The following is a 13,373-nucleotide window of genomic DNA, read 5'->3' on the forward strand; positions in this document are numbered from 1 at the left end:
GGGCTACAGTTTTGGTACCATTTATTTCTGTATATCTGTTAGAACTGATTAGTTTACATAGAGAAAAGGTTTATTTTTACTCAGTTTCAGAGGATTCTGTCCTTGATTGAAATGGACCCCAAGTCTCTGATTTGGCATTCTGAACGGCAGTGCAGGGTCCATGTCTGATAGCAAAACTGCTTACAACTTGAGTCAAAAAGCATAGAAGACATTTATCCAAGTCAGGTAGTGTTCATTTGTCACTAATAGTAACATTTGTAGCAGAAGTAATAAGAGTGGGTGATATCTGAATGTCCTAAATTATTGCTGCTTATGTTTATATTTGCTATCTGGTAGAAAGGAGGCGTGTGTGTGTGTGTGTGTGTGTGTGTGTGTTTGTGTGTGTGTGTGTGTGAGAGAGAGAGAGAGAGAGAGAGAGAGAGAGAGAGAGAGAGAGATTTTTTTGTTTTTGTTTTTGTTTTTGAGTATCTGGCTGGCTAAGTCTTTCAGGCCGATAGCTTCAAGTGATTTGTGTTAGACATATGGTTATTTTAGGTCACCACCTAATGTATACTGCATAAGTACAAAAGTAAATGTAGTTTGTATTTTTAACTTTTCACTTAACCTTGGTTAGAAATTACAGACTAGAGAGTATTTGAGAATAAAGCCAAGAACTGTTTGTTTGAAAGCTGCAGGGGGGAAGTATCCTGAGAGGGAGGGCTGTAGGGATTAGGCTTGGAGTGCACACTCTACCATTGAGCTGTGTGTCCAACACGGGTATGAAGTTTCAAACCACACCCACACAAGTGAAGAGCAGATGGAACTGCTGCTCTTGCTGTGGCTGTTATAAAGCACTTCATGGACTACCAGTGAACACAGGACAACTTCAGTGTTTGCATTTATTTGTACGTGTGCACGGGGAGTGCCATGGTGCACGTATAGAGAGGAGGGCAACTTCGTGAATTGCTGGTCCCAGAGCTTGAACTCAGGCCATCAGCCTTGGTGGTAAACACCCCTGCCAACTGGACCATCTTGCAAACCCCATATAGGCCAATTGGATAAATACTTGTATGCCTCTGTGTACTAAATACTTGGGTATAAATACTGATGAAACACAGTTACTGTCTTTATGGAGACTCATTCTGGTTTGTTTGTTTGTTTGTGGGTTGGTTTGTTTTTGAGACAGGATTTCTTTGTGTAATAGCCCTGGCTGTCCTGGAAGTCACTTTGTAGACTAGGTTGGCCTCGAATTCACTGAGACCCACCTACCTCTGCCTCCCTGAGTGCTGGGATTAAAGGCGTGAGCCACCATGCCTAGCTGGTTGTTATTTTTTTAAACAGTAGAAACTATTGGGGCTTCTAACACTCTGAAAAGAATTTATGAAGTTATTTCAGATAGTTTGTAAGCGTACTTATATACAAAAATGGGAGCCTTCTAGTTATGCTAAGCTGTTGCCCAGCATGCATAAGGCTCTGGGCTTAATCCTTAGCAACATTAAGAAGTAAGAAAATAAGTGACCATGGAAAGGTAGCTTATTAACCCAATTTGTAGATAATAAAACTGGAGATACAGTTGGCTTAAGGAACATGCCAGAGATCTTATGGAGGTAAGTTGGAATTATCATTGTCCTTAGATACCTTGGAACAAAGAATATGGACTGACAATTTGGTGTTACTTAGGCATGAAGAAATGGAGAAAAATTATGGTTAAGACTGCAGGATGTGATGAGGAGAAAAGGGAAAAACTGGTCAATTGGGAGATGAAGCCAAAAGTCTGAAGTCTTGATGAATCTCTTAGTAGGATTAAGGAACTAGAAAGAAAAAGAGGCCAGGGATCGACTGTCCACTGCAGGGCAGAGGTTAGGAGATTAGATCAGTGGTTTGTTTATACCAAGGTGATGGATCAGGTCACTTGAAAGAAGGTGGACTTAGTTATTTTGTGAATGAGGGAGAAGGACACGGAGGTACGCGGTGATGTTGAAACTGAGCAAGAGGTTTCAAGGAGAGCTTTGGAGAATGTAATAGCGATCGCTTTCAACTTAAAAGCCACAGAGAGGCACAGACAGTCTTAATGAACTAAGGGCACGATTATAGAAGAAAAATGGGAGAATGCCGTAAAGTGTCTGAATTCTAGGAAATGGAGAGCAAGATGAACATGGTGAGAGGTTGGCCAATCGCCTCTCCTCACCTAATGGTGGGAGATCTGTAAGCTGGAAACTAGACTCCAGGCACAGGTGGCCTGACGCCCCAGGGCACAAGGCTCATTTTTATTATTACAGTTGCTTTGATAACAGTTAGGAGTTTATGGTTTAGTAGAGAAGCCTGCTCCACAGGCCAGTGTGTTATAAAAAGTTTATATAAAGCACAGTGTCACTTGTTTTTCGAAAAAGTCTGAGGTATGGGAACATCATTTACCCTAACTTCTGTAGAAATTGAGGAAGGTCATAAGCACTCCTGTGTTCTTCTCATATTTGTTGGCATTTCAGATCCCCTTCTTTAGAAATACCAACATCAGATATTCCCATGACTGTGTCACAAATTCATTATATCCTCACATAACCTATGTCAAACCCTAATGTGTTCAGAGATGCCATGTGCTAGAGTTCCATGTGGACATTTAATTTGGACTCCTGCTGTTGTAGCTGGTTCTGATCTCTACAATGAACTGAGTGATTCTTGGAACATATTAGTATGGAAGACAAACTGTCTGGGTTTGAGTTTTGACTTTGTCTTAAATGCTTTAGTTCATTCAGATCCTGTCACCCACCTCTTCTTACTTACTTGTGGTGCTGGGAGTTGGTCTGTTCTAGGCAGCACCCTAACATTCCCTGGTTCACTTTTCTGTTGTTTTAAAGTTCTTTTAAGTTGATGGCCTTCGGGCATATCTTTAAAATAAATAAAGAGTATATACACATTTCTGATTTATTAGAGCCCCTTACAGGTTGTAGCCTGAGTAGTCACATTAGCTGTCTCTTGACAGAATGGCCAAGGATTCAGAAGTAGTTCAGTCCACAAGCATTCCTAGTCTGGTGCTGGAGTCTCTGGGAGGTCTGAGAACTGCCAGGTTTCAGTCCCCAGTGGAATCCCATAGCGTAGGTACTAGCACTAGGGAAGGAATGACTCGGGATAGATAAACTTGCCAGTGAGAGTGAGGACTGAGAAAGCACCAGCTTCCTTCTTCCTTGTCCTTTTATGGGGGCTGACGCCAGAAAGTGTGATCCAGTTTTAGGTGGATCTTCTGACCTCATGATACAGATTTAGGGTGAATCTCCCACTTCAGATTATCATACCAAGAACAATCCCTTCCAGGTGTTGTGCCCAGCAGTTTGGGATTTAGTAACTTTCAAGTAAAAAGTGTAGCTGTCACAGTTGGTACCTTATAATGGAAATTAATTCATATAAGTGCCTAGCACTTAGGAAGAACGTTGCATATTACCCACTGGTCTTTTGGTTTTTCAAGACAAGAGTTTCTCTGTGTAGTTTTGGTGCCTGTCCTGGAACTCTGTAGACCAGGCTGGCCTCGAACTCACAGAGATCTGCCTGGCTCTGCCTCCCAAGTGCTGGGATTAAAGGCGTGCGCCACCACTGCTTGCTTGGCTCGTGGTTTATAGAGGAAGAGACTGTTTACTTACTCTGAATAGTTTTCGGTCATCTTAAGGTTTGGGGAAAGAGTTTGAAGACAGATAAGAAGTTCTGTTTAAGACTAGGCTCTTCAGATCAAGCTTAGGTGGAGTGTGGAGTATAACAAGACTTTTGAATGGCCAAACTTAATCTGATGTTTTCCTTCCCTAGGTTGAAACTGAGCTCAAGTTAATCTGTTGTGACATTCTGGATGTACTGGACAAACACCTCATTCCAGCAGCTAACACTGGCGAGTCCAAGGTTTTCTATTATAAAATGTAGGTTCTATACTAGAAGGGAAAATGTGAGATTTAAAGTTAGCCTTAGAACCATAACTCTTTAAATGTAGATTTTCCACTTTGACTTAAAATAGTTGAATATTGGAAGGGTTAGTTACCAAAAGTTAGAAGTTTTGCTTTTAATTAGCAAATACAGTACTAATGAATTAATATTGTTGGATTTGTGACTGTCAGACTACTGTACAAAATACCTAGCTTTTGGTCGTTGTTACCATTCCCACCTCATCCCCACTGTTTATATCCTTGACTGGCCTGGAACTCACTATGGCAGACAGCGTTATCCTAGTATTCAGATCTCTGTGTCCTGGAATTAAGGTGTGTGCCACCATTTCCAGCTTATCCTGAGAACAAGGTCTGTCCGTGTAGCCCTGGTTGCCCTCAGCTTTGGAGTAGTGCTCTATCTGCTTCCTAAATGCTGGGGTTGTATGTCACCACACCCTGCCTAGGTCTTTTGCTTTTGAGGCTTCCTTCCTCTTAGCTAAAGCTGCGAAGTTCACAGTATAATCTTAGCTCTCTGGAGAAATTGCAAGGCTGGGTGTAGCTCAGGAATAGTTGGGGTTCATCGTGCTCAGAGCTCCAGGTGTCTTGGCACTGCAGTGACAGCAGCGAATGTGTATTGTGACAATGAATGTGTGCCACTCTTCAGAGACTTTTATACTACTCGGGTGATTTTTGCTTCAATTCTATTCTGTGGGAATTTCCCAATAATTTTGAAGAGGAAATCCTTAAGGAAAGAAGAGATGAGCCAAGCTGCTGGACTCTGAAGTCATTTTTAAAGTTTCTAAAAAGTATACATCTTAATTGTTAACTGTATTTTGTCATGTACTGGGTGGTAGAGAAAATCGTCAGGCTCCAAGAAGTATTTTTAATTGTGGTTTTCTTTGCTGTTGTGTCGTAGGAAAGGGGACTACCACAGGTATCTGGCCGAGTTTGCCACAGGAAATGACAGGAAGGAGGCCGCAGAAAACAGCCTCGTGGCTTACAAAGCTGCTAGTGACATCGCCATGACAGAACTCCCTCCAACGCACCCCATTCGTTTAGGTCTCGCTCTCAACTTCTCCGTATTCTACTATGAAATTCTTAATTCCCCTGACCGTGCCTGCAGGTAAGTTGTGGAGGAGTGATATGGGGTGCAAAGGTTCCAGAGGGTTCCCTTCTGTTGACTTCATTTGTATGCACTAGGGTTCCTTCAGCTTTTGAGTTGCTTATGACAGGGTCTTGATGTCTTGCCTAGCCACCTTTGAATATTGAGTTGTTCTCATGTCTCATTCTTCAGTTAGGAATTGTAGACATTGACCACCTCACTTCCCTGGGAATGCTCATAATACACTTGATGAACTTTTTTTGTTGTTTTTTGAGACAGAGTTTCTCTATGTAGCCTTGGCTATCCTGGAACTCAAAAGAAATTCATCTGCGTCTGCCTCCCAAGTGCTAGGATTAAAGGCATGTGCCACCACCTCCCATCATGAACACATTTTTTAAAAAATATGTTTTGTCTAATATATTATCACTGGTGTTTATGAAACTGTTGTCACACTGAAATTTGTGCACTTTGTGTGTGTGTACATGTACATGCAGGAATTGACTCTCTACTATGATGGGCCCTAGGAAATAAATCAGGGCATCACATAGTTGTGAGCAAATTGTGGGTGCTCGAAATTGAACTTGGATCCTCTGGAAGGTCAGTAAATGAATGCACTTAACCACTGAGCCATCTCTTCAACCTCCTTTTTTTCCACTTTAAAAAAAATTTACTTACCTTTATTTTATGTGTGTTGGTGTTTTGCCATGGATGTCGTCAGATCCCCGGAACTGGAATTATAGACAGTTGTGAGCTGTTATGTGGGTGCTGGGAATTGAACCCGGGTCCTCTGGAAGAGCAGTCAGTACTCTTAACCACTGAACCATCTCTCCAGCTCCCTTTTCTCCCCACCCCAGACAGGATTTCTCTGTGTAGCTTTGGTGCCTGTCCTGGAACTTGCTTTGTAGACAGGCTGGCCTCGAACTCACAAGAGATTAGCCTGCCTCTGCCTCCCAAGTGCTGGGAATAAAGGTGTGCACCATCACTCACTGTTCAGCCTTTCTTTTAAAAAAAAAAAAAAAAGATTTATTTATTTATGTACACAGAAGGGGGTCTAGATCTCATTACAGAGATTTCTTTTGAGTTATGGGCCACCATGTGGGTGCTGGGAATTGAACTCAGGACCTCTGGGAGAACAGTCGGTGCTCTTAACCTCTGAGCCATCTCTCCAGCCCCCTTCTTCCATTTTTATTATCAACTTGTTTCTAGTTTGTAAATCATGAATGCAAATTAAAGAATGTTGTACTGGCAACATGTATACTACAGAGAATTTATTGTAACAGTTTTTATGTGCGTGTAGTTGAGTGGAATTTAATATGTTCACAGTTTTGTTTCTTTTTTTTTTTTTTTTTTAATAACCATCAGTACTAGCCATTTCAAATCGTTTTCATCGCTTCACCCAAACTCTTGTGACCTACCTGAATTTACTTGTTCTTGGCATCTTACCTAAGTAGAATTATATCTATCCTTTCCTGTTTACTGTATGAATTTTTTGGTAACAGTATCTATAGATCTTCTGTCCTGTCCAGGGGCAGTGGCTTACGCCTGTAACCTAGTTTTTAAGAGACTGAAGCAGGAGGATGGGTGCACATTGAAGCCAGCCTGAATACAGTGTGAAATCCTGTCTCAATCCTCCTCTTCTGAAAGCTGGGTGTGGAGGTACAGCCCTGTGATTCCAGCACTCTGGAGATGGAGGCAGGACAACTAGGCTTTCAGAGCCAGACAGGGCTACATGAGACACTGAACAAAACAAATCTTTTTTCCCCCTTCTCCTTTTATTTTGTATGGGGGTGAGTTCTGAATTGTATCCATTGTAGGTACGCCACATTTGACTTAACCAAAGGTATTCAAACTTTTTTGGATTTTCGAGGTAGGGTTGCTCTTGGCTGTTGTTCTTGGAACTCTCTCTTCTCTATACAGACCAGGTTGTCCTTGAACTCACAGAGATCCTGCTGCCTCTGCCTCTCGAGTGCTGGGATTAAAGATGTGCACTACCCCACTGCCTGGCAGATAAAAGCTTTATCACACATGTATTTTGGAGGAGGTTTGGGGTGGTAGACTATATAGAGTGTTTTCACAGTCTCTAGCCTATTTGTCATAGTTCATATACAATGTATTAAGAATTAGTGCCTTGGGGCTGGAGAGATGGCTCAGTTTAAAGAGTATGTACTTTTACATACTGAGTTTATTTCTAGCACCCACATGAAGCAGCTCAAAAGTTCCCATGACCCAAGCTCCAGGGGATCTGATGCCTCTGGCCTCATCTGACACCTGTACTCTTGTACACATAATACAAATGCATATAATCATGATAAATCTTGGATGGGGGGGTGGTGCGCACCTTTAATTCCAACACTCAGGAGGCAGAGGCAAGCGGATCTCTTGAGAGTTTGGGGCCAGCCTGGTCTACAGAGTGAGTTCCAGGACAGCTAGGGGCTACACAGAGAAACCTGTCTCAAAAAACCTTTTTTTTTTTTTAAAAAGAGAGAAGAATTAGTTCCTTAGCTGGGTGAGGTGGTGCAGGCCTCAGGTAATCATACCACCTAAAATGAAAGGCTGAGACAATTTATATAATTTCTTTGAGATACAGTCTCACTTTGACACCCTAACTGGTATGGAACTTAGATCTTGCCACCACATAGTTTGTTAATACTCTGGGCTAGGGTTGAAGTTCCAAGGCCAGTCTTGCTTTGTATAGGAAGATGTTTAAAAAGCCACATGAGCCGGGCATTGGTGGCGCACAGCTTTAATCCCAGCACTCGGCGAGGCAGGAGGATCTCTGTGAGTTGGAGGCCAGCCTAGTCTACAGAGTGAGATCTAGGAGAGGCACTAAAACTACACAGAGAAACCCTGTCTTTTAAAAAAAAAAAAAAAAAAGCCACATGAGCATCTCTTTGAGATGCCCGAGTTGGTAGGGATGCTTGTTATCAAGCCAGATTAGCCTGAGTTTGGTCCTTGGGATCTATGTGATAGAGAGAGAGGCAGCTGGGACAGTTTGTTGCCCGACCTTCAGGTGCATCCATACAGAATTCTAAAAATACATTTAAAAAAAGTTTTTTATTTAAATTAACTGCAACCTGCACAAAAATACTGAGTCTTACATACTTCTATTCAAAGTTATCTTTCTCTGTATTTGTCTGTTGCCTTTGTATCAGTGGGGCTGCAAGAGTACCTGAGAAATAGCCTGTTGTTGCTGTCTTTGTTGTTAATTGAGTACTGACGATGCATTCATTTCAGGTTGGCAAAAGCAGCTTTTGATGACGCAATTGCAGAACTGGACACCCTGAGTGAAGAAAGCTATAAGGACTCTACGCTTATCATGCAGCTGCTACGTGATAACCTGACGCTCTGGACCTCAGACATGCAGGGCGATGGTAAGCAAGCCAAGATGTTTCTCTTTTGGTGGTTGCCTCTTCTAAGAACTTTTGGTGTTTCTTGATCTTTGTGTATAATTCACACTCACAGCCTGTCTTCAGTAATTAAAGTTTATTCCTTCTATAGGGAATGGTGCCCAAATGCCATTTTGGCCCTTGATAGAAAGTAAAAAAGGCCTGTTTGACAATTTCAGACATGTGTAGAAACACTATGCCAGTATTCAAAGCTGTAAAAGTTTTGCCTCTAATAATGATTTGTTAGTTCTCATATTACTTTAATCATTGTAGAGACAAAATGACAGGAAATTATTATTTCTTTTTTACTGTATTTTTTTTTAACTTAAATTGTTTTATGTGTTTGAGTGTTTTGCCTATATATGTCTGTGTACTGCATGAATGTCCTCAGAGGCCAGAAGGAAGGCATTGATGAATCCCCCAGAACAGGGGTTACAGATGTTTGTAAGCTTTCATGTGGGTGCTGGGAATTGAACCTGGGTCCTTTGGAAGAGCAGGCAGTGATCTTAACCACTGAGACATCTTTCTAACCCCCATCATTTCCTTTTATCTTCTCAAAATTCAGTTGGGAGGGAGTAGCACAGGTTGTTAATAAAACTATGTGGCAGTATTAGGTATTAATGAAACATATCTGCATGGGGGTCTCCTGTGTGTTAGGTACATAATTTATCTCTGGCTCTACCCTGGTCCCTATGTAGAAATTTTTTTCTCTAAAAAGCAACTATTTTCCTGTAGGGTTCTATGAGAAATAAAATGATCTGTCCTGCCGGGCAGTGGTGACGCACGCCTGTAATCCCAGCCCTCGGGAGGCAGAGGCAGGTGGATCTCTGTGAGTTCTTCGAGGCCAGCCTGGTCTACAGAGCTAGTCCAGGACAGGCTCCAAAGCTACAGAGAAACCCTGTCTCAAAAAACCAAAAAACAAAGAAAAAACAACCCAAAATGATCTGTCCTTAGGTCCATGCTTAAGAGTTCTGGTTTGTCTGGTTTTAGATTTTCATTTGCAAAGTTACTATTTTTGGGGAAGTAATTGCTGTTTGGGGCATGCACGTGTAATTTTAACTTCAAATACAAAAGTTGAAGTTGGTGGTATTTGTTGATTTTTAAGGTATGTGTGTAGGTAGAATCCATATACCTGTGCATGTTAAGCATATGTTTTAACACTTAGCTCACTATTCTTCATTCTCCAAAGAAGTTTTTGGGGTTTTGTTGTTATTTTTCAATACGGGGTTGTATTTTTTTTAAAATAAGATTTATTTAGTAAACAATTACTTTATATGTAGGGGTATTTTGCCTGCATATATGTCTGTGTACCACATGGGTACCTGTAGCCTTCAGAGGCCAGAAGAGGTGGTCAGATCCTCTGGAACTGGAGTTACAGGTGTGAGCCATCGTGTAGGTGCTGGGAATTAAACCTGGGTCCTTTGGAAGAGTGATCGGTGTTCTTTTGGGCCATTTCTTGCCCCAAGATTTCTTTCTTTCCTTTTTTAAAATGAGGAGTGTTTTGCTAGTATACATGCATAAAAACCATCTCATTCATGTCCAGTGCCCAGGGAAGCCAGAAGAGGGCATCAGATCCCTTGGAACTCAGATCACAGGTGGCCATTAATTAATCATCACATGAAGGATGGGAATAGAATTTATGCTGTCTGCAAGAGCAGCAAGCACTCCCCAGCCACTGAATCTTCCCATCCCAAAGTTTATCTGTGCTTTTTTCTTTTTGTTTGTTTGTTTGTTTATTTTTTCAAGGCAGAGTTTCTCCTGGCTGTTGGAACTCACTCTGTAGACCAGGCTGGCCTCAAACTCAAAGAGATCCGCCTGCTTCTGCCTTTCAAGTGCTGGGATTAAAAGCTAGTTTCTTTATTTTATTTGTAGTCATGTTAAACATGCTACTCAGGCAGAAGCTTTTATTTAATAGCTTACTTCTAACTACAGTTTCTGCTTAGATTGACATGCTTTGTATTGACCTTGGAAGTGTGCTTGCATTATGAATGCTATCCATTTCCTTTCTCTGGCAAAATTGAGTTTGATTTTTGACTTTAGCTTGTGGTACTAATATAAGAACTTGTTTGGTTCAGCTTCTAAAAGCTGATTAAGTCATCAAGTATTAATGTATTACAAGACAAATGTTGTGATGAGATACATGATATGAACTTCCTACATACGTTTCTGCCATCTTGATAGAGCCACTAGAGTGGTGTGCATAGCTTGGAGGGCAGGTGGATCTCTGAGTTCAAGGCCAGCCTGGTCTTCAGAGCAAGTCCCAGGACAGCTAGGGCTACACAGAGAAACCTGGTCTCAATAACAAAATACAATAACAACAAAAAAAGGCCATTTTACTAGTTCCGTGTATGTGGGCATATGTGTACCTCGTCAGCGTTGGTCCTTAGGCACGTGTGGAGGCACACAGTGATGTGGGCATGCGGGCTGTGGGCATTTGCAGTCACACCCAGCTTTTATGTGGGCGTTAGATATTCGGAATGGGGCCATCTTGTTTTTACAACAAGAACTCTTCCTCACTCAGCCATCTTGCCAGTCTCTAAAATACTTGTGTGTGTGTGTCTGTGTGTGTGTGTGTGTGTGTGTGTGTGTCTGTTGTGTGTGTTGTGTGTATGTTTTGTTTTTGCTTTTTGAGACAGGGTTTCTCTGAGTAGTTTTGGTTCCTGTCCTGGAGCTCACTCTGTAGACCAGGCTGGCCTCGAACTCACAGAAATCTGCCTGACTCTGCCTCCCAAGTACAGGGATTAAAGGCATGTGCCACCACCACCCAGCTGGCCTAAAATGCCTTTTAAGATTTTCAGTTGATAAAGTATAATAAATTTGAGGCCTACTTAAGTTTCATCGTTATTATAAGTTGTTGCTATCAACTTTGCAAAGTTTGAATTTTATAATTCTACTGTAAACTATCATTATCAGTGACAAACTAGCATCAATAAAAATAATAGCCATTTGCCTTTAATCCCAGCACTTAAGAGGCTGAGGCAGGCAGATCTTTGAGCTGGAGGCCATCTTGGTATACTTACTAGTAAATTCCAGGACAGCCAGGACTACATAGTGAAAACCTGCCCTCTCCCCCATTAAATGAATGAAATATAATTTTTACAAATTTAAACTCGATTTACTTAAACGTCATTTTTTTGGTGTGCATGGAGTACATGCACGTGGAAGTCTGAAGATAACAGCTTAGGGTGAGGTGTGCTCCTGGTTTCTCTGTGTAGACCAAGCTGGCCTCAATCTCAGTTCCACCTGCCTCTGCGTGTGCCACCTCACCTAGCTCATGTTCTTTCCACCTTTACTTGGGTTCTGAGGATTGAATTTATATTGTCTGGCTTGTATGACAGTGTCATCTTATATGGGCCATCTTACTAGGCCTTATAAATTATTGAAAATTCTATGGGTGGGGGGGCAGTTTGATATTTATGGAGGCCAGAGGTCCCATCCACCTTGTGCGTGCATACATACGCTTCAGACAGAGTCTGTCATTGCTCTGCGTCATACTGATTGTCTAGGGTGACTCCCCAACTCTGCAGAGATCTCTCCACCTCAGCACTGAGATTCAAAGCATGCACATACCTGCCTTTCTTATGTGTTCTGGTGCTTGTATAGCAAACACTCTTACAGCTGTGTTCTTCCATGTGAGGGTGTACACGTGGAGACATTTCTGTCGTGGGATTAGCAGTTTCCAGCATTCAGCTTAATTAAATTAGAGCACCTTTTTGTTAATTTTTTTCCCCCAAGACAGAGTTTCTCTGTAGCCCTGGCTGGCCTGGAACTAGCTCTGTAGACCAAGCTGGCCTGGAACTCAGAGATCCACCTGCCTCTGCCTCCCAAGTGCTGGGATTAAAGGCACGAGCCACCACCCCTGGCTAAAGTTAGCCTTTTATTTTACTGCTGGTCCTGAAAAACAGTGTTATGAAATGTTTCAGTTGAGAATGTCTCATGATGTGCTGTTTTACCTACCTACTTGTATGTATTTTTCCCGTAGAGGATGCTAATGACTGGTCTAATTTATTAGAACATTTTGTTTTATTTTATGAGTGTTTTGCCTGTGTACTACATGCTTGCCTGGTACCTGCAGAGGCCAGAAGAGGGTGCCAGATCACTTGGAACTTGAATTAACAGATGGCTGTGAGCCACCATATGGGTGCTGAGAACTGAATCCATGTCCTCTTCAAGAACAGCCAGTGTTTTTAACTGCTGAGCTATCTCACCAGCCCAGGAAGACAATTCTTCTTATTCTTCTTCTTCTTTTTTTTTTTTTTTTTTTTGGTTTTTCGAGACAGGGTTTCTCTGTGTAGCTTTGGAGCCTTTTCCTGGAACTCACTTGGTAGCCCAGGCTGGCCTTGAACTCACAGAGGTCCCCCTGGTTCTACCTCAGAGTACTGGGATTAAAGGCGTGCGCCACCACCGCCTGGTAGAAGACAATTCTTAAAAGAAAAAAATTTGTGCATGTGTGCTCGTGTGCTTGTGCACCATGTCCATGCTGTAGCACATGTGTGAAGCACAGATTCTTTAATGGTGTCACACTGTTAAAGGACTGTTTCATGGAGAGGAAAGGTGTGTGCTCTGCCTGCTCCTTTTTCTCTTGGAGTGGGCAAAACCATGACCCATTTATAAACCTCCAAAAGGTTTCTTAGTAAAGGGGAGAATTGGACAGGTCAGTTCTTGAGGTTTCTTCAGGTGGAAAGACCAGAGCTGACTCCCGGGGCTCGTGGGTGTGTCCTTTGTCCTGTAATGTGCTCATCTGATTGCTCTCCTTCCCTCTCTTCTTGACTGTAGATTCCTAAAGGAAAGCCCATTCTTCTTTCTCTTAGAACTACTTTGTAAGTCGTCGTTGTGGTGCGGGGGCTCTGCTCTGTTTTGTTCTCACTAATCATGCTTGCCTGTTAACCTGTCCTCACAGACTCATCTGTTTACATTCTCAGGTGCTAAGTCTGGAGACAGCCATGGCCTGCTCCCTGCCTGGTCTAGTTGGGTGTGCCTTATGTATGCAGTGACTTTGATGAC

General features: G+C 42.2%; 1 protein-coding gene across 1 annotated transcript in view; it reads left to right on the forward strand.

Moving 5' to 3' along the window:
• Ywhae (tyrosine 3-monooxygenase/tryptophan 5-monooxygenase activation protein epsilon) overlaps positions 1-13,373 on the forward strand; it is a 36,479-nt gene that overhangs the window by 20,622 nt on the left and 2,484 nt on the right. The window contains exons 3-5 of the mRNA XM_036195831.1: positions 3,772-3,878; positions 4,798-5,004; positions 8,218-8,354. Of these exons, the coding sequence (XP_036051724.1) occupies positions 3,772-3,878; positions 4,798-5,004; positions 8,218-8,354 (451 nt within the window). The remainder of the gene's footprint in view (positions 1-3,771; positions 3,879-4,797; positions 5,005-8,217; positions 8,355-13,373) is intronic.

Source organism: Onychomys torridus, chromosome 8 (genome assembly GCF_903995425.1).
Source record: "Onychomys torridus chromosome 8, mOncTor1.1, whole genome shotgun sequence".
NCBI classification, from domain to species: Eukaryota; Metazoa; Chordata; class Mammalia; order Rodentia; family Cricetidae; genus Onychomys; species Onychomys torridus.